Source organism: Acinonyx jubatus, chromosome B4 (genome assembly GCF_027475565.1).
Source record: "Acinonyx jubatus isolate Ajub_Pintada_27869175 chromosome B4, VMU_Ajub_asm_v1.0, whole genome shotgun sequence".
In the NCBI taxonomy this organism is placed as follows: domain Eukaryota; kingdom Metazoa; phylum Chordata; class Mammalia; order Carnivora; family Felidae; genus Acinonyx; species Acinonyx jubatus.
Genome location: NC_069387.1, coordinates 5003457 through 5030781, shown reverse-complemented (window position 1 = coordinate 5030781; position 27325 = coordinate 5003457). Strand labels below are relative to the sequence as shown.

The window sequence follows — 27325 nt, the reverse complement described above, 5'->3', positions numbered from 1 at the left end:
AAAGAGTGCCACCCCATCTCCCACTCTCCGATACTTACACACACACACACACACACACACACACAAAGTGAAACCACCTCAGACTGTTAGAAGATGGAGAAATGAACTCTGATTGTCCTTACATGTTTGGACCTGTCACTGCAGCCAAACCTACTTTAATCGGTCGAGGATCATCGAAATTAACATGAAGTACTTTCTTTCTTCCTCTGCATTACTAACCAGAAATGATAACAGAAAGTCCTCTAAAACTTGCAGGTTACAGACCTCAATGGACAAGATGAAGATACTAAGTGCCTCCAATTTCTGGAGGAAAAGATTGCGAAATAACCGCTTAAAAAAATAAACAAATCTATTCCGATTCTGTGTCTCCCTCTCTCTCTGCCCCTCCCCCGTTCATGTTCTGTCTCTCTCTGTCTCAAAAATAAATAAACATTAAAAAAAAAATTAAAAAAAATAATAATAATAATAAATAAATAAATAAACAAATCTAGGTAACTCTCTAGTACAAGGTACCTGACCGGAGAGACTGCTCAGAACAAGAGCCACAGAGGGCAGTCCTGCTACTAACTCACTGCATCCCCGAACCTCGAACCTCGTGTTGGCTCCCCATGGGCCTCCGCTCTTCTCGGAGGGGCTCTGTGAGGACGGACAGGTGGGCACTTTCCCTCTCGTGCTTCTGATGGAGGCAGCGGGGGTGTGCTGCGGTGTGACGACAGGGGTTCACAGCTCAAACTGCAACTAAGGACCCAATTTAAACACAGTTAACGGAGTTACCTCCCCAACTTGAGCACTGCAGAAAGTGTTCATTCGAGCCAGCAAGCTCCCGCAGTGATAAAACCACCCCCCTCACATCTTTGAGATACTGGTAACAATTATTCACATAACTACGTACTTCTTATGTCTCGTAGGCAAATTGTACCACTACTGCTGTTATTTTATCGCTACTATAATATCGCCAACTGTACGTTAACAGGTCCTCCCTGCTGGACTGAAAGGTCTGTATTCTAGGGGGAGGAGGAAGGAAGGAGGGACTCACTCAGCCCTGCACCGAGCACATATTGTTCCATGAGTGACTGCGACTAAACTAACAAATGCACAACCACTGCGCTGTTTCCCTCGATAAAAGTTTGGTTCTTCCTTGGCTCCGAAACCCTCCCCTACACCTCACAGCTTCTAAGTGCTTCGTAGCTGCTGAAGTTCCTTCACATATGCCCACTGGAACTTCACGCAATGCTACAACAGGGCCACGATTTCACGGGGGGCTCAGACAAGGCTTGCTTCAAGTCACAATGCGGCTTGCAGGTGACGGCACGTAGTTCTTCTGACTCCCTAAGGGGCAGTGTTCTTTCTACTGTCACAGTCTGCCTTCCATAATCAGAAAGGTTTAAAGCAGCTTCTAAAAAAAAAGCAGCTTCAGGTTTAATTTCTGGATCACTTTTTTTTTTTTTTTTTTTTTTACTCACTGAAATGTCATAACCAGAGATTTAATAACAAGCAAGTATTTAGGAAATGTTAGCTGAAAGGAAAATATCACTAAATACGGTAAGCTCAAAATGGAAAAACTTCAAAACAGTTTGTCCCCATTAGCACTACAAGAAACAAACACAGAAAGAAAACACTCCGGGTCTAGCTCCTATGACACAGGTCCCTCCCACCGCCACATCCTGCTTCTCCCTAAACCCCAAAGGCCCAGGCCCCCAAGCTTCATCTTCCTCAGATCCTCTCATGCCCCACAAACACCTGCTCCCCACGGAGAGACAGCACTCACTTGTTACAGTGCACAAGGATGGAGATGCAGGTTTCTCACAAGGATACGAAGGAACGGTGAAAGAAAAGGAAAAATAAGACAATGATGGCTATTTACAGACCAGAATACATTTTCATATATTTGAGACGCTTGTTCTATTGTCCATTCATTCCACGACCACTTTTAAGTACTCAAGTATCTACCATGACCCAGATTCATTATAAACACCGTGAGGGCTTCCTCTCTGAGTATCTCTAATGTCAAATGCTATTTTAACGTTTTTTTGTTTTTTTGTTTTTTTTTTAATTTATTTTTGAGACAGAGAGAGACAGAGCATGAACGGGGGAGGGTCAGAGAGAGAGGGAGACACAGAATCTGAAACAGGCTCCAGGCTCTGAGCGGTCAGCCCAGAGCCCGACGCGGGGCTCGAACTCACGGAGTGTGAGATCGTGACCTGAGCCGAAGTCGGCCGCTTAACCGACTGAGCCACCCAGGCGCCCCTCAAATGCTATTTTAAACAGTGAGCGCACAACACAGGAAAGATTTTGCCTGCCCATAAGGCAGCCCACAAAACAAACACAAGGTACCATACGTAAGGCAATATAAATGCTGCACAAGTGCACGCACGAAGGGCTGTGGTAGTAAAGGGGACAGAGTAACAACGTTGAAAAGGGCTTTATGAAGTGTTCAGCCTCAAAAGAGGAGTAGGATTCAGTAAGGCAGGAGAAACAGTATGTGCAAAAAACACAGGAAAATAGCACAGCATTCGTGTGGTGCGAAATCAAATTTCATTAGAACAAGAAGTTCACGGGTGGGGAACAAGGCCGGAAAAGGAATTTAGAGGCACAGATTGCAAAGCATTAAATATAACACTAAAGGAATTGTGGGCTTTAGCATAGGAGATTCAGGGGATCATCCAGCATACCAGGCGGTCAATGTACAGTCAAATCCACACTCCAGAACAGTAATCCTGGAAGCTGGGTCCAGAGGATGGGTAGACACAGAGACTGCCAGTAAAATAAGACAAAGTCACTTCCCTAACCGAGACAAGAGTTGGGAAAGGCCTGGGAGCAGCAGAAACAGGGAGAAGGGGAACAGGAAGGAAGTTCAACGCCTCTTTTTTGACAAGACTGAAAGAGATCAAAGAGAAAGAACAACAAAGGTAACTGACATTTCTGCCTGGAACCCAGTGGTCAGGTCAGTAACCATGTTAAGGAGTAAAAGAGAGATAGTGTTTTTTTGTTTCACTTGCCTTTTCCTTGAAGGGGAAGATGAAAGTTTCCGGTTTTGAAAACAGTTGTTTGTTTGTTCTGTTCTAAAGTTACCTGTGAAATGCCAGGTTAAGCTCCAGGAAGGACTGGTCCTCAAAAGGCATGAGAGAGACAGTTGAAGCTCTAAGACGACGTGAGATGCTCTGATGACAGATAAATTTCTAGGAGTAAGTGATTTCACAGCCCAAAGGGCACAGACAGAATCCAAATTCAGCTTTCAAATAAAATCAGCCTGGGAAGGATAGAGGGATATGATGAGCAGAGAACAGACGATGGCAACAAATCTGAACGTACAGTTCTAAGACCAATACCAATAGCATTCATGCGCTCCCAGATCACAAAAAGATGTCAATTATCATGAACTGATGACCAAAGCTGAATGCTACAGCACCACGAAATACGACATAAGGAGAGCAGACAGCCACGTAGCAAATCACAATGCCAGCACTGACTATGTGAGAAATGTGACACTAAACACCAGACCACAAATTCCAAAGCCTGCACAAAAGGAATGGGCAGTCCAACTGGGAAATCAGCGAGACCCAAGCACAGCTCCATCTGTTAGCATACATAAAGATTCCTCCCCTCTACACCAAGCTTTTGCTCTAGAAAATTACAAGGGCTGTGGTCATGCTCATGTCCATTATCATCTAGTTATCTAGAGGGGGATACGGAAGCTGGGTTGCTGAAGAACCTAGGAGAGGCAGAATTAATTGCGCTGGGCACTAGTTACATAACCAATTCTCTGGGTCTGAAATATTCTTATTGTGCATCTGTGTGTGTCCCCCCATTTTGTTTTTTAAAACAGGGAAACTGGAGACATAAGGCAAGAAAAGGTGAAGCCGTGTGTAATTAGGATGGGGGAGGGCATTAGCAGCAAAAAATAGGAAGTTACTAGATGTTCAACTTCCATTTGCACCAAACCAACGGCTGTAGTAAAAGCAATGCTGGGCATGTTCTAAAACGTCATGCATTTCAAAATAATTGGATGCCTACCTTTTGTTGAAGTGGCAAGACGTAATGTAACAGTAACTTTGGCAAAGCTGATATTGGACCCACTTCTGCCTCCAATGACTACCCATATTACTCAGTAAATGAACCAAATTCAATATGCTCATTAGGAAAACGGGCTTGTTTTCATGGGTCCCTAACCAGAGTTTGTTTTTGTTTTTTTTTTTTTTTTTTTTATCTCCCTTAATTTATTCGAGCACAGCTCCAGGAACCACCAGCTAGGAGCTACCTTTGTTTCAGAAGACTTTACTACCGGTAGTTGCACGGGGGAAAGGACTTCTTTAGGCCTCAATTTCCACACCTGTAACGATGCCCTACAGGCTTGTTTGCAGATTAGATAATTAACGAAAAGTACTTTACCACACAGCACAACACAAAAATGTAAAGCCTCTTTCCAGGCCTAGCAAATAGCAACTTTTGGACTGAAAACAGCAGAAGGTTTAAGTGACTAGTAGCCAGTAAGATCTGGCTAAGAACTCAGTACCTGCCCTAATCTCTCCCATCACCCGATACAGCCTGCTTAGATCTCAACAAAACAAGTTGGAGGCCTTCCCACCTCACCCCAATTTTCTTAATATCCAGAAAAGGGAAGGGAGACCGCAAACGAAAGAGTGGCAGAAGGACACAATCAAGTGACTCGCCCAAGGTCAAAACACTAGGGCAGAAAAGGCAATGCTGGCTTGCCAGCCACCGAGGCCACGTCCCCCAAGACTCGGTCCTCAACAACCGACGAGGGGCGACCAGCTGTCCCCTCCCCGGGCCACAGAACGCAGTGTGGGGGCGCCCCTCGCCCTACTGCGTGCACGCCCCGCCGAGCCCCGGCAGCGCGGCGGCCGGCGGCGGGCACGAACAACTCCACCGCTGAGCTCGGCCCGGGCCCCGGAGGCCCCCGCGGCCCTGCTCCCCGCTCCGCGAGGCCGGACCCCAAAGCAGGACCCCCAGAGGTTCAGTGTCCCCACGGCCGGGCCCCGCCCGCGCTCCCTGCCACGTCCGCTGCCTCACGCACTATGGCGCTCCGGACCCGGGCTCCCGCCGCCGCCGCCGCCGCCGCCGCCGCCGCCGCCGCCGCCGCCGCCGCAGGGCCCGGGCCACCCGGCCTCCCAGTCCCAGCGTCCCCAGGGCAGCGCCAGCCCGAGCAGGCCGCCGACTTCCTCCGCCAGCTCCGCCCTAGCCGCAGCCCCGGGAAGAGCCCATCGCCAGGGCTGACGGACGGCCTGCACGACCAATCGGAGCGGCAGGAGGAGGGGGCGCGCTGACGGACTGCTCCAGCGACCAATCGGAACGCGCTCCAGCAGGGGGCGCGGCTACCGCTGGCAGGCTCCGCCCCGTCCGTGCTTCCGCTGGGGCCGGGGAGGCGAGCGGAAAGTTTCCCAGAGTTCCTCCGAGCTCCCGGGGACCAAAGGAGGGGTCGCGGCGGGGCGAGGGGCTGGCTGAGGTTGGGTGCGGGAGGGGTCGGGGGTGGGGACGCGCGGGGGCCCACCCCCTCGCTGAGGGCCCGCGGCGGCCCCCAGCTGGCTCTCCCGGCCGCGGGGCCGGCCTCCTCCTCCTCCGGGCGGCGCTCGGGCCGGGGGGACCCCGCAGCGGCGCGCTGTGAGCGCGGGCCCGGGGCGGGGTCGTCGGAGGCTCCCGCCCACCTGAGGTGCCGCCCCCAAAAGAAGCCCGCGCGGGCTGCAGCCTGGGAACGAGCCGCGCGCCCGTGAGCTCGTCCGCCGCGGCCCGCCCGGCGAGTCGCCTGCTGGAGGACTGGCCCCACGCGGAGCAGCGGGGCCGGGTGGGTGTGGGGTGGGGGGCGCAGGGCTGGGGGGCCCCGGACGCCCCGCGCGGCCATGGCGGCGCCCGGGGACCCGCGGCGGCCCTACCGGCTAGCGCAGGAGGGCCGGCTGTGCGCCCTGCGGGAGGAGCTGCAGGGAGCCGGGCGCGCGAGCTGCCCGGGGCCCGCCGGGGACACCCTGCTGCACTGCGCCGCCCGCCACGGCCATCGGGACGTGCTGGCCTACCTGGTGGAGTCCTGGGACATGGACATCGAGGCCGCCAACCGCGACTACAAGCGGCCTCTGCACGAGGCTGCCTCCATGGGCCACCGGGACTGCGTGCGATACCTGCTGGGCAGGGGAGCCGCGGTGGACTGCCTCAAGAAGGCCGACTGGTAGGTGGCTGGAGTTCCAGAAAGATCTCTCCCCCGTCCCCTTTTCCGCAGAGTCCCAGATTCCCGTGTACTTTGTCCACCTCGACCCCATAGCTTCTCAGCCTTCCCCGACAGGACAGATGACCCACTGCGACCACTGTTCCTACTCTTGCGGGGTCAAGTGCTCCAACCTTGTGTTCCAAACCCGTTCTCTTCATGAAAGAGTATAGAATACGATCAAACAGGGAATTGTCTGTACCCTGTATAGCTTGAGCCTCGCCGAGCTGCATGAGTACACCAGTGTCATTGTTTGAACTTGCTACTTTGAAATAGTTAAAGGTGCACAGAAGGTTGCAAACAAAGGTTGCTGGAAGCCCCACAAGCCCACCCCCCCAGCTGCCCCTAAAGGTACCATCTTACACAGCTGCAGTACGATATCAAAACTAAGAAACTGACGTTGCTGCAGTCAGTGTACTCATTCAGATTTCACCAGTTGTAAGGACACTTGAGTGTGTGCCGTGCTCTGTGTGATCTTATCACGGGAATAGACTTGCATAACCGCCTCCACAGTCCACATACTCACCTGTGCCATCACCCAAACCAGCTGCATTTTGTTAGAGCGACATTGTGTTCAGTACTCACTACCTGGGCCTCCTTAGGGGTTATGAACAGCCTAAGATTCATAACGTAATGAAGTTCCTGCCTGCAACAGATTCCTGATCTGATAGAAGTATGAGCCACGGCAGATAGCCTTATAGTTAAATAAAGTGCGTCTTGCCCACTGGGATGGGGGAGTCTGCATGGGTATGTGTTGAGGGCTGCACTTTGGCCATGACTTAGCACAAGACTGAATTTCTGCTGCTGCTGGGCAGTAGGTCTAAAGACCTTAACAAGAAACACGTTACCTCATACGTGCCTCAAAACAATTCTGTGGGGAACCGGCCTCCCCTCAAAAAACCATTAAAGGGCAAGGTTCATTTGACGATGTATTTGGCAGGTGTAGTCCTAGGGAGGCATTTTTGCCCATTCTCCCCTTCCTGGCTTTCTGCTGTACCTTCCCTGCTTTTCCAATCCTCATGCCTTGCTCAAGGTTCTTCCCTCGGTGAAGTCTTTCTGGAAGGTTCCAGCCTTCATTTATTTGGGTTTCCCCCTCTTACTATCACTACTACACCCTCCCCCAAAGGGTGGGTAATAAATTAATATCATAACAATCTTAGGAGCTAGATCCTAGATGAGGCCTTGGAGGTCATCCGGGTATAGTGAGCTCCCCGCTGTGTGCCAGACGTGGGTTCTAACCCCTGGGAATAAGGAGGTAAGTAAGATCTGCCCTTGCTTTCCAGGGGTTGTGTCTTCCTCATTTTGCAAGGAAGAAACCAGAAGCTCATGGAATTGAAATGGCTCATCCAAATCATTTATGTGGCAGAAAAGGAAGGATAGAGCCACCTCCCTTGACATTCATGTAGCTTATTCCCATAACTGTGGACACAAGTCAGTTCAGAAACTTCTTATAGTCATGCTGTTTGGTTTGTGTCACCAATGTGTGCTCCTCATGGGGAGGCACTATGTCCAATGTTCTTTTTTGATGCCTTCTCAGCACAATTTAAGAAACAGTTACTGATTGAAGTAAATGGGATAAGTCTGGCAGGGTACCTCTTACACAAATACTACAAGACAGACTGTGGTTTCGATTCGCTCTGTCTCAGTTCAGTCCCATAGTGTAAACTAGTTCAGAAGCGGGCCTGCCTCCTCGCTATTCCCCTCCTTCAGGTACACCTATTCTAGGGGCCTCACAGCAGGCAGAGAAGTTGCCCATCGAAGCTGTTTTCCTGCTTCCCAGACCCCCCGAGTCCCGTAGGTTTTCATCTCCGCCAAGGACACGTGATTTTCTGAAGACCTGGTCGCACGCTTCTAACGTCTCAGCTGCCCTTCCGTCTGATGGTTTGTCCTCGTTGGCCTTAGGACCCCACTGATGATGGCCTGCACAAGGAGGAATCTCGAGGTGATCCAGGACCTTGTGGAACATGGCGCTAATCCACTTCTCAAGAACAAAGACGGCTGGAACAGTGTCCACGTTGCCAGCCGAGAGGGGGACCCTGTGATCCTCCAGTACTTGCTCACTGTTTGCCCAGACGCCTGGAAGACGGAGAGCAAGATCGGGAGAACCCCCCTGCACACGGCAGGTACGGCCAGGAGCCCTGCAGGGACGCATGCGTAGATGTGCAGCCACTTGGCCTGACGCCGCAGAACGCCTTCTAGTTAGAGTCGCCCACGGGGGTGGGGTTTGGAAACTAGAGGGCCAGGAATAAGAGCAGCTTTGGGGCATCTTGGCACACAGTTTGCTGTCCAAACTAATGGAACGTGGCGCAGACATTCTTCCTCGCATTCATTTGCTCTTCCTGTATATCTGTCCAATCCTCCCCAGTTTCCTAGACAGAAAGGTGGTTCTGTGCCTTACTGTCTTTGACCGTGGACAACGAACTTAGTCTTTTAAGTGAGTTTCCTCATCAGCAAAATCATGACCGTAACGATGCCCGTACCACAAGGTTGTTGTAGACTTCAAGGAACGTGATGTACATAAATCCCTTGGCACAGTGCTTGATGCACAGTGAGCACAGAACAGCTGGGTGTTGCTATTTTCAGCATCTTCTTACGTTGTTACTGTTTCGGGCAGGATAAAAAGAGACTGTATTTCTGCGCATCGTCAGCAGCACCTACCATAGTGCTGACCATGTAAATAAATGTAGGTGCTTGTAATTAAGTACCTGGGCCTGAGTGTATTTGACTTATCCAGTGATAATGTCAATAAAAACTTGGGGCACAACTGAGTGATTATCCTTAAACCTAAATTGCCTATTTGTAGATTATTTTTAATTAGTGGAAAGCAAAAAGTGCTGTGGTATAACACAGATATTAAAGACCTCAAAAGTCCAGATCAAGACGTTTAGAAAATAAGGGCTCCGGGTGGCTCACCCAGTTAAGCACCTAGCTCTTGATTTCAGCTCAGGTCACGATCTCACAGTTTGTGGGCTCAAGCCCCACTTCGGGCTCTGTGCTGACAGCGTGGAGCCTACTTGGGATTCTCTCTCTCCCTCTCTTTGCCCCTCCCCCACTCACTATCTCCCAAAAAAGAAATAAACTTTAAAAAAAAAAAGAAATTTAGAAAATAATCTTCAGCCTTCTGCATAGCACATTGAATTAGAATACAGGGCTATAGTTTCTCAAAACATGAATACCTATGACACGATATAGTTTAGGAAATACGCATACAATTATCACGGCCACAGACAGCAGTTAGAGACCAAGGAATTCTTTCTAAAACTTTATAAGTGAAGGGCACCTGTCGGTTAAGCATCCTACTCTTGATTTCAGCTCAGGTCATGTTCTCGTAGTCATGAGATTGAGCCATGCTTTGGGCTCCATGCTAAGTGTTGTTTAAGATTCTTTCTCTCTCACCCTCTGCCCACTCATGTTCTCTGTCTCTCTCAACTAAAAAAAAAGGTGGGGGGGGGGGAAGCACTTTATAAGTGAGTAGAAAAACTTTTCTTTTTGCTCTTGAATTGTTTGACTAGTTGCCATAGAAACTAGAAACAATCAGCACCTAGCCATTCACAAAAAGTGGTGGAGAACAGATAGTTGAAGTCTTTATTATCAAGTTTGGTTGTCTTTAGCAGGAGAATTACATTCCTGGTTATTTTGTTGTGGATCACTATTGATATGTTTGTCTACGATAATATGTTTTTCCTACACAAAAACTGACCGGCCCTAAGGATTTGCAGCACAAAATTGAAGAGAAAGTTTAGGACTGAGAATTTGCCATGAAAGTGCTTATAAAGACAAGATAATCAAATGTTGACTAGCAACATCTTTACCACTTACCCAGCTAAATTTTTATTTTTCTAGTGTGGTAACAGTGTATCTAATTACTGCTTCCCATAAGTGATAGCTAAAAGGACAGGGCAGAAAGAAGAGGAAAAGAAAGTTTTATACATGCACTAAAAGGCTCTGACTCTCAACTCTCTTCTCCCAGCAATGCATGGCTGTTTAGAGGCAGTAAAGGTGCTTCTACAGAGGTAAGAACGAAACAGCAAATTGAACAAAGTATTCACCAATTGTGATGCTTAATATTGATACTGTAAGTAGAGCTCAGAAAAATTGCTCAGAAACTACAGTGCGAAAAGAGAAGTGAACAAAGAACATAAGATAAGTCAAAGAATATGACACAAAAATAGCTGACAGCCATAAGGGGGAAAAATCATCCATGTATCTGTTCATTCGACAAGGATTCATGTCTTCACTCGTTCAGCATCTAAGCTCTAAGCACTATGCCAGATGCACGGGCTACAACAGAAGCCAGCCAGCATGGGTCCCCCCTCATGGAAGTCACACACAGGCAGAGAAGACACTGTTCGCATCCTGTGAGTCTGATGAGTGCCAGGAATTGCAGGATCCCTCCAGGAACATGAGACAGGGAGACCCAACGTGGCCGGGAGTGTGAAATCTTGGCCCCAGGGATATTTAAGCCATGATCTGAAGGAGGCTGAGCGTGGGAGGTGTGGCAGCATTCCAGGGGTAACAGTACCCGGGAATGCTCGGAGCAGAGAGAAAGCATATGTGTTAGTAAGCTGAGAGAAGTCCAGGGTGTGCTGATACCTAAGGAGTGAAGGGAGGACAGTGCGCGATGAGGCTGGAGAGGAAGACTGGACTCAGTGGGGCTGTGTGAGACTCTAGATCTTATTCGAAACGTATAAGACCCCACTGAAGGGTTGTAAGCAGAGGGTGGGTGGACGGCAATAAGAAGTTTGCATTTTTTAAGGTCCTCTGGTTGGGAAACAGAGAGCGGGTAGGAAGGGAAGCAGGAGTGGGTGCAGTGAACGTTGGGAGGCCGTTACAGTTAAACGAGAAATCGTGGCTGTACTAAGATGCTGACCGTAGGGGTGGAGAGAGAGATCGGGAGATACTAAGGAAGCGGAATCAACAGATCTGGGTGAATAATTGGATCCAGGGAATGAGGAAGGAGGAGTCAAGGATGACAGGTTGCTCACTGAAGCAGCCGGCGGTGGTGCTGGTGCCATTTACTGAGACAAAATACTGCAGGAGGAGCAGGTTTGCGGGGAAGATGATAATTTCACTTTGGGACACGCTGAGTTGCACGTGCTTGTGAGGCACCCAAGCAGAGACATGGAGTGGGGAGCTGCAGACACAGACCTGAGTCCCGCAGGGGAGGTGTGAGCGGAGCTATAAATGTGAGCATCATCAACATAGAAGTGTTGACTGAATTCATGAGACTGGGAGAGGTTATCTGAGGAGATGATGTATAGTAGGAAGAGAACAGGGCTTCATGCAGCGCTGTGCAGGAGCAAAGGTCGTACGGTAGATGGAAGGGAGAGGAGAGGCCTCTGTGAGGTCATATCGAAACTGGAATTTGAAGGAGAGGTTGGAGTTCACCTAGTGAAGAAGGGAGAGACGGTGTTCCAAGCAGAGGGGATCAGCAAACGCAAAGGCGGCAAAGAGCTAGGCAACTGGAGGAGAAGAGAATGAGCACGGAGGGGGTAAGACAGGTGGGACCGTGACAAAGGTGGAACAGGTGGAAGTGGGAGCAAGAAGGTAGGAGAGATAGGGCCCTGAAGGAAAGAATGGAAGAAGGTAGGAGAGGAGGGAGGTCAGGTAAGGAGGAACGGAAGAAGGTGGGTCAGGTGGGACGCGGGACCAAGAAGAAGGCAGGAACGGAAGCTGGTAGGACAGGTGGGAGGCAGGACTGTAAGGAAGAGAGGACCGGGAAGAAGGTAGGACAGTTGTGACCTTGGAGAAGACAGGAATGGAAAATGTTAGGAGGACGAGGGAGGTAGGACCGTGGTGATGACCGGAAGGGAAGAAGGTCAGTCCGTTTGGAGCCAGGACTGAGAAGAGGACGAGGAAGAAGGTGGGACGGGTAGTGCCGCAAACAAGGAAGATGGGAGGAGGCAGGAAAGGAAGAAGGTCACCTTGGAAGCTGAATTAAGAAAAAGTAGGACAGGTCGGAATGGAAGAAGGTAGTGCTGAGAAAGCAGAACCAGGAAGAGGATAGGCTGAAGGTGAGAACAGAAACGACAGGACAGGGAGGTAGGTAGGAACAGAAAAAGGCAGGACCCAGATGAAGGTAGAACAGGCAGGAGTTTGAAGAAGGTAGGACAAGTGGGTAGCAGGACCGGGAAGGAGGTGGGACAAAGAAGAAGGTGGGAGGAAGGGGATCAGGAAGGAGGTGGGGTGTGGTGAGCGCAGGGAGGAGGGAGGGTTCAAGGAAGGAACTTGGAGAGAGGGGTGGATGTCACAATGTCCTGACCCCGCGGTTGTGACGTTTTAGATTTTGTCCTTCGTGATGGGCCCATACGAGTTTTAAGCAGGATTCACGGGCAGGAGCCCAGGGGAGGAAGATGGGTCGGAGGCTGTGTTTCGGACACGGAACTGAGATTCTGGTAACAGCAGTTATGAGGGATCAGGGGTGACCTCCAGCTTCTGGCAGAAGAAGCTGGAAAGATGAGGGTCTGTAGGACAGGGGGAGGAAGGTCAGAGGGGCAGCGGAGGTGCAGGGGACAGTGGGCTGGCTCTGGAGAAAGGGGAGGGGAGCACGCTCCAGATTGTCCCAGCTCGTCCACACCACACGTCACCTACCGTGGGTTTGGACTCCAGGGGCCAGTACCAACCAGACTGCAGGGACAGGTGTGGCTCCACACCCTTCATGGACGCGCTTCAGTGTGGCCACATCGACGTAGCCAGGCTGCTGCTGGAAAAGCATCAGGTACGGAAGTGGTTTTATGTCTTTGCTTTTTCCTACAAGTTTGAGCTCCGGGAACAACCAAGAGCATAGTTGTTCCAATCCCTGGTTCAAATCCCAGCTCCGCCACGGTCTCCCCAGGGGACCCCTTGACCTCCTGAAGCATTAGTGTTTCCGTCTGTGATGTGGAGACACACGTGATTTCTTCAGGGGGTCCCTGTGAGGAGTAGATAATGTAACACTGAGCGGCAGTCTCACTGCCCCCACTGGGTGCCCTTCTGGCTGGAGCGTGCCCACCTTCTGGTTGGAGAGCCTGCGAGGGTCTGGCACCAGCTGTGTTACCATCTGCCCAGAAAAACCTACAAAGTCCAAAGTTTTGCCCAGATGTCAGAAGGTCCGTGGACCGGGTCTCTTTGCTTCTTACCTTTGTTCTCCCCCCTCCCACCCCCCCCCCATCTACCAGGCCAGCGCGTCTGCCCAGGATTCCCTGGGGGCGCAGGCCATCCACAGGGCAGCGCTCACTGGGCAGAACGAAGCCATCCGCTTCTTGGTCTGTGAACTCGGCACGGACGTGGACGTGAGAGCAGCATCAGGCCACCTCACTGCACTGCACTACGCGGCGAAGGTCGGTTCCTTCCCTGCGGCGGACAGCTCGCGGCCCTGTCTCTTTGGTTCCATCTCTGTGCGGGAAGGGACTGCCCGTGACCTGCCCCTGAAGTGTCCCTTAAAATAGAAACCTGCCCTTATTTGCCTCTGGGTAAAACCTCTACTCTCAGTAACGCCTGCGTTTTGTGTTTGCACCTGCCTTTCCGCCTTTGTGCCTTTCCGTTTTCAGGAATGTTATTCGAAGCCAAAAAAATTCATTCTGTGAAATTCCTAGTGCTCTGTCCGTACACTGGATTTCAGCTCAGATTTCTGTGAGGCTCTTCTGCTTCGAAAACGGTTAAGACGTGCAAAACGTCTTCACTAGAAAAGTGGCTCCTTACAGCCCCGTTTTAAGTGTTAGGAGTGTTTTGTGTATTATCTTAAGCGGCTTTACTTATTTTTCTGGCTGCAACAGGAATCAATTTTTTTCTTGTGAACTGCACTCTCCTGCCGGTGTCCCCCCAGGAGGAATTGGGTGGGGCGGGGGGGGGGGGGGTTGGGGTGGCCCTGGGGGCTCAAGCCAGTGGGTCCTAACACTGTAATGTGCAACCTTGACTTCCGCCTCACCGTGTACTGGCTGCGTACTGACTGGCTGGCTGGCTGGCTGGCCAGGAAACCTGTAAAGTGCTTGGGAAATGGTGACATGAGCCGTAATAAGACTCCCATCCAGGACAGGCTGCTGTCTCTTCCTGTTTATCCAGCAACAAGCACATTTGCTTGGAGAGATCCCAGAATTGCAAGTTCAGTATAAATCCGGATATATACTCCTTACACTGAAGGAAACCCAGCTGTATTAGTTGATAATTTGGGCCTAGAGAGTAGATCCTCTGTATTTTGATAACCAAATGTCACCAAAATCTTTAACGGTTTATACTTGAACTTGAGAGCCGCATGCATCGTCCTTTAGAGGTGAGAATTCAGTGTTAGCAGTTGAGTATTTTAGAAGAAGTACCTAGCGTGCATTATTAGCGTTGAATGCCTCACTTGTGTCCTTGTCACGGTGATAACAAGTGTATTTCAACACTCAGGAAGGACACGTGAGCACAGTCCAGGTGCTCTTAGCCTTGGGTGCCGACATCAACTGTAAAGACGCAAGAAATCGATCAGGTAGGCTTCTTACACATGCCTTGGAAGTTAATAGTAAACTGGATGTAAACGGTACACGGACTTTCTTATTAAAAACACTGGCTTTCATGTTACGCCCCTAGTAGCTCAGCAAGCTTTGTTTCGAATAACATCTGTTGGCAAAGCTGTGGGAACGTTGCTGTTACCATGGCAATGGTGATGCCTGCTGCTCATTGCCACTGTGTTGTTATCACCGGTATTTGAACCACAGCAGCGCGTGCGTGCACCGTGGACGTACTTTCTATCCTAATCCACGGCGATGCCAGCTGTCCCAGTAGTACAGATTTTTCTTAGGTTGTCTCTCTTTCGAGTGTATTTGAAAACTGAAACCACTATAATTTCTTAAAGTTGGGGCTCAGAAAAATGCTTTCAGAGCTAATCCTCTGGATTCGGACATTAGAATAAACCCTCCCCTTAACACCCTGTGCTCTGGCGGCGTACCTTGCCCATACGTTCGTGATGCTTCAGAAACTCCCTCCGAGGCTGCAGAGGGCAGTCACCAAGTTCAGGGACACAAGACTTTTCTCCGCAGAACACGGGATCCTGGGGCTCATGATGCCAGAAACCTTCAGTGCTAGTTTTCCAAGGGAAGGTGTGTCAGTTTTTCTTTTTGTCACTTCATTCTTATTTATGGCAGTATTTCTACTTACACGGAAAATTCACAGAACTTTGAAAGTCTTTTCTTTGCCATTTCAAGTCTCCTGTTTCTCGTTCGTTAAATTGCTTGGTTGCTGTAGACAGATCTGTTAAGTCTTCTAATTGGTTGATGTTTTTAAAACCATTTCCAACCCAATCAGGTTAAAAGGAAAAATGTTTTGATCTAGTAGAGACAAAGGTGTAGAGACAAATTTACAGAATACAGAAATTCTGTGTAGCCGAAAGGGTGTTGTTTGTAGGAATAGCTGCTCCCCAGGTGGGCGTCGCCCCAGGGGTCCCACGCCAGATTTGTGTGGCCTCTGTCTCCACGCAGCCCTGCACCTGGCCTGCGCAGGCCAGCACGCGGCTTGTGTCGAGCTCCTTCTGCGGTCCGGGCTGAGGGACTCTCGGGACGACACGGGTGCCCTGGCTCAGCAGCTCGCGTGCGGCACGGACACCCTTCAGTGCTTCGACCACAGCGCGGCGTCCTGAGGGCATTTCTGAGGAGGACAGCAAAACGCATGGTGATTCACATCCTGCTTGGGGAGTTCAGTGAAGTCGGTCAGTAGCCAGCGGCCTCTGCCTCCCCTCTACCCCCGGGTCTTGAGGAGGCTGGTATCCTAGGTGTGACCCACACACGGGCAGATCTGGACTCAGGAGTGCCCCGAGTCTTCCATAATCTGGATTTCGCTTTTTCTGCCCTGCAAGTGAAATTAGATGATTATGAAGTCGGTGTCTGGAACCCTTAGAAATGCACGTAATTGCGTGAATACGGTATAGCATATGTATTTACACATATGTGTTCTACGGTTAATGCTATGGGGTAAGGCAGTGGTAAGAAGTGGCTATTTGTGTGAACCATAAAACATAACTGGCCTGTTTACTTTTTTCTTTTATTTACTTACTTCTTCAGAGAGCACGTGCGATACAGAGAGGACGAGAGAGAATCCCGAGTGGGCTCCGCGCTCATAGCTCGGGGCTTGATCCCTCAAACCGCGACCCGAGCCAACATCAAGAGCTGGCTGCTGAACTGACTAAGCCACCCAGGCACCCCTGCCTGTTTACTTTCTTCTTTCATAGGCTTTTTCTTGGCCATGACATTGGTTTCACTTTGGTTTTGGAGCCAGGAAGGAGATGCTTCCAACCTGCTTACACGGACATTTGGGAGGAAATAATGAAAATGTTTCTGTATTCTGTGCACTGCTAGTTAAGCTATGACATTTTAATCTTGAGGTTATTTTTATTAGGTTCTGTGTTGGCTTCTTTCGGGTAATAAATACACCTAAAAAATGCATCTAAGATACTTTCAAAATCTTTCTGGCACCCCAGTTTAAGAATGGAGTTCTTGAAACCCACAGGTCACATTTCCTGTCCGTAACACCTGCCCACCAAGGCCTGTGACCGTTCAGAACGGCCACTTGACATTGTACCTCCACAAACTTTGTGGCAGTTGAAACAGATTGAAGACAGGGTGAGTCCTCAGGCATTTGGATTCTTTTTTTTTTTTTCCTTTTTTTTCGGGGGAGGGGTGGGGGGTTGGGTTGAAGATCATTTTCTCTGAGTGTCAGAGAATAATTAGCCCAAGTCAGTCTGTTAGAAAATCCCACGTGTCAGTCACGAGGAACACTTGGTCCTCGTGTTTGTTGTAGCAGGAATTTCTGGTTCTTCATCCTCCCAGATGATGGCTGATTCCTAGTCCTAACAACCGGATAAACGTTCTGGGAGAGACACTCGGTTACAAAAGTGTCTCGTGACCCCTGAATCGTATCGGTGTTCATCTGTGCCGATTCGAGCTTCAGAGATGTCCCCGTGTCGCTGCCCCTGGGCGTGAAGATGGTCCTGTTGCATGCGGGGGGATGGGAGGATTTGTGTCGTGCTGGCTGCCTTCTCTGCGCACGCATGCGACGCGGGTTCTGAGAGGCAGTGGCTCCGTGCGGGTCCGTTCACATCTGTAGCCATGCTTCCACCTTACAAACTAGCGGCTGACATGGTGCATGAGGCCGTGTCCCGGCTTGATGCCTTGTGACGTGGGCCGTGAAGGCCGGTGACGACAGCGGCAGAGACGGTGCGGATGGTCCAGTAACAGTCGGCACCTGTGGGGACGTGGGGACATGGGGACGCCGTGCCAGGAAGGAGTCGTGCCCCTCACTTCCTAATTGTGGCTGTCTCGCTTGCTCTGGTCTCAAAATTCTGTGACCTTCCAGGGAGGGCCCCCCCCCCCCAGGCCACCCGACCTAAAATTTTGTCTCCCCCCTCCTTCACTCCGGACCTCCTTTCCCTTGCCTCCTCCTCAGCAGTTAACCACCACCAAATATGCTACACATTTTGAGTCGTTTTCTTCATTTACTGTATGTCTCCCCCACGAGATGTAGACTCCGGGCGGGGATTTTGTCTTGTTCACTCGCTGTGTCTACAGGTCTCAGAACAGCACCTGGCATGAAGCGGGTACTATTATGTGGCCAACAAGTGACACAAGGGTCACTTGTGTCTCTTGAACGCTGACTGCATCCTGGATCCGGTGCTGAGTGAGTGCCCTGCCTAGTTGGTCTCTCGGGGTCCCTTGGGTCATGCACGATGCAGCCCCTCTAAGGTTTACTCCACCTCCGGCATCCCGACATCTCCACCCGGTTCCCCCACGGACGCTTCCTGCCCACCGCAGTCTAGCCCTTTGCTGTCACTCTGCAGGGTCACCGGGTCTTCCTAACTACCCATCGAGCAAGGTGTTTTTAGCCCTCATGTAACTGATCCTTTCAGTCAGTTTGATTGTTGGTCTGAATCAGTCCTGCCTTCCCAAAGCCCGTTTCTCGTCATAGCTGATAAGACACGCCTGGGTTTTTCTGACGTCTGTCTCCGTCTCTGGTGGGAACACCTCTTCCAAGGCCGATCCTGAACAGCCATTGTGCCCCTGAGTGTGTGTTCTCACTCTGCGTGTACTCCCAGCATCTCGTCTGTCCTCTGTCCGACTGCTCCACTGTGGGGACCCTCTGTAGTCCTGGTTTCTGTTGCCTGAATGCCCTAGGCTGTCCCACAAAACCCAGCTTCGTCGGTAGCCTGCTTACGTGCATGCTTGCATCGGCCACCACGATGATGTCCCTGCAATCCGCCCACTCAAGCTGGAAGCCACAAGTCCATGGCTCCTCTTGCGTAGGAAGCCCTGCTGAGTGACTCCCTTCGTCTGGCCCTCACGTTCTCATCCAGACCACCGTGGCGGCCTCCTGAGTGCCCTGTGCCCCCAGACCTGCCCTCCGTGGGGCTGTCCTGGAGCGCTCACGGATGTGACCAGGGGCACTGACTGCTGATGGCACCCGTGCTTCCCTGTCCCGCTTCCACGGGGGCCTGTGGCTGGTCCCGCAAGCGCCCTGACCCACAGTGAGAGTCTGTTCTAAGACTGATGGGGGCACAAGTGTCTGGAAGGAGACACAAATTGTAAGAATTGCAATCATTTGAAAATAGCTATGGCCTAACATGTATTCCTGAAACAAATATGCAAGAAATATTTACAAGACAAAATAAGAAAGGGATGTCAAAACGGAAAAGAAATTACAGAAGTCAGACCCGAAACACAGGCCTCCGTGAGGGGAGTTCAGGTAGGGGGAGCCTGGGGGGTTGGATTTGCCCAGATGCTGCTGCCGGAGACCGCCAGCAGGGGGCAGGCCCCTGGGTTCCACCAGGTTTTAAAGGCTCATTGTAAAATACAAAAAATAGTAAAGGAGAAAACAGAAATAACCTGTTATCCCACTACCGAGAAATAACCACTCTTACTTCCTCTAAGTCTTTAATACTTTAATACTCCAGTATATACTGGAGATGATGCCACATGCACAGCGTTCCCGTAACTTTATGCAGAAAACATACCCCAACACCCTACAAAACTTTGTGAACTTTTATTGTAATCACTATCTAATACTTCGCTGTTGTCGGCCATATTTATTCTCTGATACTGTCATCTTTGTTCTGTTAAGACAGGAAGCCATCAGACTCGACAGCAGGCAGAGGCAGGGGCATCAGAACTGAAAAAAGGCTCAGGTCTGATCCCAGGTCAGGGCTGCTTGGGGCTGAGAGATGCGGGGCTGGGGGACAGCGGGCCCATTGGACGGAGGGACTGGGGGATGGAGGGGCCAGTGGACAGTGGGGCCTGAGTGTTGGCTGTGTTCTTTTGGAGGTGCCGAGTAGTGTGAAAAGAAAGGAAAGGTAGGAAGACAATTTAAGTTTTCTCAAAGGGTGAGACATAGTGTGTGTCAGACTCAGATAAGGGCCGAATGAAGGAAGAAAGTTGAAGCTGTGAGAGCTGAAGGCTTGTTGGTGGGGCCAGGAAACGGGGGTAGAAAGCCTGAAAGCTTCAGGGGCCTGGACGCCAGGATGCAGAGGTACGTGTGAGAAGGAAGACAGGATGATAAGGAGAAAGTTTCAGGTGCGACCCACATGCAAGTCTCATGTAACATGAGTACTTGGCAGGCGTGAGGTTGGTGGGACACGTGTTAGTGTTAACTTCTGCTTGTTTTTATAGGCTTTTTAAAACTGCTTCCTGAGCCAGCAAGGGTGTGGAGGGCGGCAAGACCCAGTTACAGGTTGATGTGGTTTTCATTGAGAAGGAACAAGGTGCAAGTGAGGGCTTAGCTGTGGCAGGAAGGATTTGCTCATTGCGCGTGATGGAGGCCTGTCCTAGGGCATCTCCAGAGTGTTAATTCCCTTGGCCTTCCCTGAGAAAGGTATTTGACTTCGTAACGCAGATGAGGCACTCCCGAGAAGAACACCGGGGAGGAGTCACGTCATCAGCCACCTAGGTTCTGCTCCTGTGCCTTTTCTGGCCTGAATACACCAAGCTACGTGTAAGTGCAGGCATTTCTGCCCACCTCCTGGTGCGTGCTCATCTCGTCTTCCTGCCAGGTCTCTAAAGCGCCCAGCGTGCTCGAGGGTGAGGGACGCGCTGCGGCCCCTGAAGAACATTTGAAAACACAGCAATTGGGGGTGCCTGGGTGGCTGGCTGGGAGCCGGGCCTCCAGGCCCTTTGGGGCCATTTTACTCTGGGCGGGAAGGAGGAAGCCACACGAGGGTGTGAGCAACTGAGTGATGAAATCGGCCCTAACGCTCACCAGGACCATTCAAAATGTTGGGAGGAAGCAAGAACCTGGTGAGGGGACATCACAGTAACTCCCGCGAGATATAGTGACGTGCACCAGGATAGTGGGCGGCCGGGTGAGGAGGTGTAGGGTCTGTGTCCAAGGGGACAGCAGCACTTACTGGGGGCTTGGATAAGGGATGTGAGAGAAACAGGAAGAGAGTCAACTCTTTGGGCCTGAGCAAACAGGACAGAATCACCCCTTCCTGGGCCAACAAGCGCAGGGTGGGGTGGGCGGGGGAGGAAGGTCAGGATTTGGGGTTTGGATGCTTGTTGGGTGTGAACTGCCCGGTCGATGTCCAAGTGGGAATCCAGTAGTGAGTTGGACAGGAGACTGGAGTTCGGGCGTGTGGTCTGGGCTGGGGGCAGGCGGGGGTGAGTTTGCATCCCTGACAAGCTCAGGGACGCTGATGCAGATGTTGCCGGTCTGGCCCACGCTGTGAGAGCCCTCGGAACAGGGACACGCAGCAGAAGGCTGGCTGAGGCTCCTCGTCCATCCTGCCTTCCTCTCCGGCCACGGTCAGCTGCGCAGGTTCGATACGGAGCAGGTACAAAGTTCAGTGTCCTCCAGATGGGGTGCATTCTGCCAGGTAAGTGGAGCAAAGTGTTATTCGGCACAATATCTAGTGCATGGTGTGTGCCCCAAACTTGCCTGCCCTCAGCGAAAGGACCCCCACCCCCCATCCCTGGCTCTGCACACAGTGGTTAAGGGCCCTCACACCTAGACCCGGTGCGTGACCTGGCCTAGCTTCTTAACATCTCCAAACTCATTCCTTCGTGTGCAGAATGAGGCACTAACACACCCACTTCATGGAGTCATTGGAGGAAACTTTACCAAGTCTCCGTGAGTGAAGCACTTAGCGCACGTCAGGCACGCGGTAACAGGAAACAGCGGTCCTCAGAGGCCAGCGGAATCCAGGTGAGCTGGTGTAATTTGCCCTTCCAAGCCTCAGGCCCATCAGACCTCTTCCAGATCCCAGTGAGAATGCATTCCTCCTCCCCGTGTCTGCTGTGCACTTTCTAGCACAGATCACATGGGCCGTCTTGTGTTGGGGCCACGTGTCTATGTTCTGGTCGAGCCTGCTCAGCCCCAGCCCTGGGGGGTTTCTCACTCACAAACCCCAGAAGCCCCGTGCCCAGCGCCTGGCCCGTGCCGCACCTTCAGTTAGTTATCTGCGGATTTGAAATAGTATACAATCTAACACTCCTGCATCTTAGTTAACTTTTAACGAGTTTTTATGATAAGACTAATAACGCTCCTCCTGGCGAACAATAAGTCAAACAATGCATCTAAAACTCCTCTTCCCGGTCCCTTCACTGACCTGAAATAACCACCGTGAACCACAGTTGGGGGCTTTCCAACCGGAGACAGACACAGAGGGATTCTGATGAATTCACAGCGTCCTGTAAATACGCAGCCCGTGCACCTTCCATACTGTTCCCGTGCACCCCGGCCGTTGTGTCTTTAGTCCCAGCAGACCTGCTCCGCTCTTTCTCCCGTAGCCGTTCAGATGCTCCACAGTTTGTCCAAGCTGTTCCCACCTATAGACATTTAGGACCCTGCTGCTGAGGTTTTTGAGAATCATTACTGTAAACGGGGGCACCGCGAGCATGTACCTCTGGGTCCCCTGTGCCACCGGAGGCTCAGCTCCTGGAGGTGGATCAAAGGCTGCGTAACCGTCGCGTGCCCCTAGCAGCGGCAGTGTGGAGAACAGCTTACCTTCTGGCCAGCCTAAGTAGGTAGGGACTTAGTGCGGGGCACGGGCGGTGTGTGGAGTTGTTGCAGTGGCTCAGAGACAGGCTCCGGCTGAACGTCGAGGAATGACTTCGGAGCAGGCCTGGGCCTCGGTGCTGCCCTTCGGGTCAGGCCCATCCTCTCGGCCCGGATGCCGCCCTCTCCCCTTCCAGCCCCAGGGCGAGCTGGCTATCCAGAAGGCTCCGTGGAAAACGGTCGCCATGATGACAGTCGGCCTCCCCGGGCCCCAGCAACTGGCAGAACCCACCTCGCATCCAGAGATCTGGCCCAGGGAGCCCAGGAAACACGGTTGGTAACTTCCCTGCTTCTACAGTGTGAAGTCACATACAAAGGAGGTTGGGAAGGGTCTGGAGTGCCACACACCCACCATACTTGGCATTGGCAAAACACCCCCCAAAATCCACCACAGACCAGAGCCTGATTCCGACACACCATCACCAGAGCTGTGTGTTATCACACCTAAATTTCTGCTCATTTAATACCTCATTGTTCTAAGTTTGCATTTCTTTAATTATGGATCAGATTGATGACTTTTAGATTCGGCTTATTGACCTTCTAGATTTCTTATCTGTTAGGTATTAACTAGTAACAAACGATCTCAAAACTCAGTGGCTTAAAGCAACAACTGTTAATTATTTTATTTATTTATTTTTTAAACATTTTTATTTTATTTTTTGAGAGACAGAGACAGGCAGAGCGCTAGTTGGGGAGGGGCAGAGAGAGAGGGAGACACAGAATCCGAGGCAGGCTCCAGGCTCCGAGCCATTCGCACAGAGCCTGACGCGGGGCCCAAACCCACAAACTGTGAGATCATGACCTGAGCCGAAGTTGGACACTTAACTGACTGAACCACCCAAGCGGCCCTCGTCTTGTTGATTTGTAAGAGTCCTTTTTGTATTAAGTAGCTCTACGCAAAATTCAGATAGTCACAATAAAATTTGGGGTAAATGTTTATAAATGAAAAAAAAGTGAAACAACGAGCATTGCAGAAATAATGTCTGAATCTCCTTTCAAAAAAAATAACAGTTTTCACTAGACTCAGACGCGCACACAGTCTCACTGAGGTGACTGGAGGAGGAGAACACAGCTGGGTTGTGGGGAGAGAAGCTGTCTGGGGACAGCTCCCAGAGTGCTCTAGCCGTCGTCCGTGGGGCCTGCAGTACACATGGGCTTTTATTTTCCTCCGTTTTGCTGAAAATCCACAATCGACTAAGATTCAGATGGACATCGAAGGCCTTGGCACAGGAGTGCCTGGGTGTCTCAGTTGGTTAAATGTCCAACTCCTGGTTTCTGCTCAGATCATGATCCCACGGTTCGTGAGTTTGAGCCCCACATCGGGCTTTGTACTGATAGCTCAGAGCCTGCTTGAGATTTTCTCCCTCTCTCTGCCCCTCCCCTGCTCTCTGTCTCTCTCTCTCTTTCTCTCTCTCTCTTTCTCTCTCTCTCTAAACATTAAAAAAAATAGCACAAATTCCAGCCTGGGGGCTGCACCAACCCCTGGGTTCAGAGCGCCGGGTCCCACCCTCCGGCTAATGCAGGCCTAGCTGACGAAAATCACTCAGCAAGTAGAGAAAAACACTCCAAAAGCAAAGAAAGATGGGTATCTGCACGTATTTGTGTGGATACTGTATTTTCTCAACCCCCCACATCCCTGACCTCACGCGCGCGCACACACAAACACACACACATACACACAAATGGAAATGATCAGTAAAAATATTTTCACTGCTCCTTCCGCAGTGCTCTGTTCACACCTCCTTTGTTGCCCACACTAGTTAGGACGTAAAGTCTCCAAACTAAGCTAAGCAAAGCCCCAAATGACAGCGGCACAAACACAAGCTTATTTCTTGCCTGGGTAGAGCCTCGGCAAAGCCAACTGCGGTGAGTTAGGTTGGTGAGGGACGTCGGATTCACAGTGTCGGGGACCCAGATGCACCCTCTGGTGGTTCTGCCATGCTGAGCATGCGGCCCTCGAGTGGGGTCCAGGTCAGCTCACCAGCCTGTGAAGGGGACAAGGACAGAGGGAGGTCACACCCCTTGTTTGAGGTGACAGATGTGTCCTTCCCATTGGCCACCACTCAGCCACGTGAGCGCCAGGACAGAACAGAAGTTGGCAGACCGTTGGGGTCCCGGCCATGTGCCCTCAGCTCACGCATTTCGCACTATTCTTTCTCATAAGTTGCAATATTCCTGCAAGACTGTGAAACCCACAAGGCCGACGCCCAAGTCTGTTTCCTGCTCGCCCTAACACGGGCCCTCTGCTCAGGTGTATTGAGTGAGCGAATGTAGAGGTGAGGAGCTCTGGACAACAAATCTGTCCCCGCTCTCACGCTGTAAAATCTGAAAGAAGAGCAGCCTTGTTCGATCCCTGTTTGGCGAGGGCCGCACAGGAGCCGCAGGGGGACGGGCCGTGGGGGGCCGCTTCGTGGATACCGGTGGCGTTCGGGCCAGGACTGGAAGGTGGGATTCGTGTTGGTTTGTGGAGATGCCGGGAAAAAGCTTTCTGAGCAGAGTCCACAGCAAGGACGTGATAGAACGAGATTCGGGCTGCCAGGTAAACGCAGGTAAGTCTGAATTTCAGATAAACGAGCTATTTTTCAGTGTAAGTACGTCCCAAATATCGCACGAAACATACATCTACTAGAGATGTTATTTGTTGTGGATCTGAAATTCAAATGTAACTGGGCATCCAGGGGCGCCTGGGTGGCTCAGTTGGTGAAGCATCCGACTTCAACTCAGGTCACGATCTCGCGGTTCATGGGGTCGAGCCCCGCGTTGGGCTCTGTGCCGACAGCTCGGAGCCCGGAGCCTGCTTCGGATGCTGCGCCTCCCTCTCTCTCTCTGCCCCTCCCCTGCTCACACTCTGTCTCCCCCTCTCAAAAATAAATGAACATTAAAAAACACTAAAAGCAAATTTAATTGGGCATCTGTATTTTCATTTGCTAGGTCTGGCAACCCTAAATGAAATGCTAATTCACGTACCAACTTGGCCTCGGCAAAAGCCACATGCCCTTTAACTTGCTTTGTTGAACTTTGATTGGTTGGCTGAACACAGAAAATGATCGAAGTGAGCTGATTTCGGAGCCCAATAGCCCACCCGTGGCTGAAACAACCAACCTCGAAATCTCAGAGGCTTCACATTTCTCATTTATGGGACTTCTGACGTGGATGTCCACAGCAGGTGGCTCCCCTGGGCGGTTGTCCGTCCACCAGGCAGTGGTGCCACCTCCCGGAGCCCTTCGTTTGTGGTGTCGCCAACCGGGAGGGGGCGGCATGACAAGTCTATGGCTCTTCCGTGGGCAGGCTTGCTAGTGGCCCACACTGACAGTGGCCAACCCAGACAGCCGGCTCCACCCGGACACGAGGGGGGCCGGGGCACATCCTCTTCCTGTGTGCCCAAGCTCACCGCCAAGCCGAGCACGAATGGGAGCACGAGAGAGCCCACCCCAGCCCTGCCTTCCTCTATCCGGGAGACCCCACACCCAGTTCCTCAATTCTGCCGTTTGGAAAAGGCCACGGCACCTACCCTGCGGCTCTGCCATGCGGGCACGACGCTGGCACCCAGAAGAGGCTGAAGGAAGCGCCGGTGCCACTGCTTTGTCTGCAGCCTGTTGGAAGTACCTCTGTGGCTTGCGGCGTGGCGCCCATCTCCCAGCACAGAACAGTAGTATCGAAGTTTCTCACCTCTCCGATTTTTGACTCTAAGAAACCATCCAGTCCAGTCGAGGCTCAGCCGGGTCGAATCACTTGGCTGAGCTCCCTCACACACCCCAGGGGCGCCCAGCCCCCTGAGTAACCAGGCTGAAGCGTTCACTGGTGCCCACATGTGCCACCCAGACACTGCCACGTGGACGGGGTCAGGCTGCATTTCGTACTTGTTTCCAGAGAGCCCGGCGAGCGGACTGCATCCCCAGGTGCCCGCTCCAGACATTCACGCTGCCTGCATATAATCTGGCAGAAGAGCCTGGGAAATGCGCTGACTTTTTCTCCCTGGCCACAGCACGGTGCCCGACTTCCTGGTGTGGCTGAATTCCCCCTCCACAGGCCTCACTCATTTTTTCCAGCATGTACGGCACGCCCAGTGGTAACAGCTTACACGCTTGGACTGTTCAGATGTCCGTCCCCAGCGAAAGTGGGTTGCTGATGACAGCAGACCATTAAACGGCTCGACCACACGTTCCCCCCCACCCTGCCTTGCTTTTTGGTTTTGAACTCGCTTTCATTTTGCCATGTCAAGGGATCCTACTCAGGACGCTGGGCCCCCAGTGACCCAGCATCAGGGCCTGAGATCACGTAAGGGAGTCTCCTGTGGGCAGCACCTGTGTTGCACGGGGTGATTTACCTTTGCTGCATTTTTCCAAGTGACAGCTCGGAACTGAGGAGCCACCGACCGACGTGAACTCCTCAGACATCCCGGCTCTGTGACCTGTGGCGACAGCCACGGCTGGTTCACTGCGGTGGCCGCGCGCATCCGCCAGTGTCCCAGAACCAGACAGGGGCCAAAATAAAACTTTCTCCCGGGTCTCAGGGATACACAATAACTTCCCCTTTTCTCTCAACCAGAGATGAGGCGGTGTGCCTGGTAGGCAAATCACACGTCCTTCAAAATGGTCAACCCACAAGACATCTCAAAATGAGTTCTCCTTTACAAGTTATTTTCAGCACGTAACAAGATACCCTGCTCTAGTCGGGACATTTTCACGGGGCAAATTACAATACAGATTGTCCCCCCTGGCAGATTGGCAAGTAATATGTTCCAGGCTGTGTTATCAATGAAATCCCTAGTTCTATAAAGTGGCTCAAAAAAATACCTTTGGCCAAAGTAAGATGAGGTTTATGATTTAGAGTGTATTTAGAGCAAATATTTGAAAGGAAGTATTCGAGAGGAAAAGCACCATTGCATTGTTTGCTCTGTCTTCCAAGATGGAGGAGCAGGGACCCCGAAGTGAGTGGTGCCCTTTGGGTTGACCCACGGGGATGAGACCAGGTCGGTGGGAGCTCATGAGTCAACTCCCAGGCCTCAAAACTGAGGGATTCCTAGAACAACTGAAGACTCACTATAGTTGGCTATTTTTTTTTTTCAAACATACGAGCGCTGACAGAGCAGTCGGGTGGCTCCATCGGTTAAGCGTCGGACTC

The 27325-nt window shown here is 51.5% G+C and overlaps 2 protein-coding genes across 11 annotated transcripts in view; one reads left to right on the top strand and one right to left on the bottom strand.

The window, feature by feature from the left end:
• FBH1 (F-box DNA helicase 1) overlaps positions 1–5872 on the bottom strand; it is a 214528-nt gene extending 208656 nt beyond the window's left edge. For 5 of the 9 annotated variants that reach the window (XR_003425177.2, XR_008299887.1, XR_008299888.1 and 2 more), the window contains exon 1: positions 5036–5179. Coding sequence is in view for 3 of the 9 variants with exons in the window: in XM_027073342.2 (XP_026929143.1) it covers position 5036 (1 nt within the window). In the remaining 6 variants the exon portion in view is untranslated. Of the gene's footprint in view, positions 1–3072; positions 3251–5035 lie in introns of those variants that run through there. The other 4 variants (XM_027073344.2, XM_053225221.1, XM_027073345.2 and 1 more) reach the window with 4 other exon arrangements.
• Positions 5502–16757, top strand: ANKRD16 (ankyrin repeat domain 16). Of its 2 annotated transcripts, none has more exons than XM_053225223.1 (8): positions 5502–6175; positions 8114–8334; positions 10182–10224; positions 12821–12929; positions 13369–13530; positions 14579–14657; positions 15646–15872; positions 16225–16757. In XM_053225223.1, exons 1-7 carry the CDS (start codon positions 5856–5858, stop codon positions 15801–15803), a joined length of 1092 nt encoding a protein of 363 aa, XP_053081198.1. In that variant the 5' UTR covers positions 5502–5855; the 3' UTR covers positions 15804–15872; positions 16225–16757. The 2 variants fall into 2 exon arrangements, with proteins under 2 accessions (XP_053081198.1, XP_053081197.1); XM_053225222.1 differs by having other exon boundaries at positions 15646–15876; positions 16225–16754.
• Positions 16758–27325: the final 10568 nt, after the last annotated feature.

Coding starts and splice junctions, on each gene's coding strand:
- ANKRD16 (XM_053225223.1), top strand. CDS start 5,856: ATGGCGGCGCCCGGGGACCCGCGGCGGCCCTACCGGCTAGCGCAGGAG. Junction 8,335..10,181: donor AACCCCCCTGCACACGGCAG/GTACGGCCAGGA, acceptor CTCTTCTCCCAG/CAATGCATGGCTGTTTAGAG. Junction 14,658..15,645: donor AGACGCAAGAAATCGATCAG/GTAGGCTTCTTA, acceptor GTCTCCACGCAG/CCCTGCACCTGGCCTGCGCA.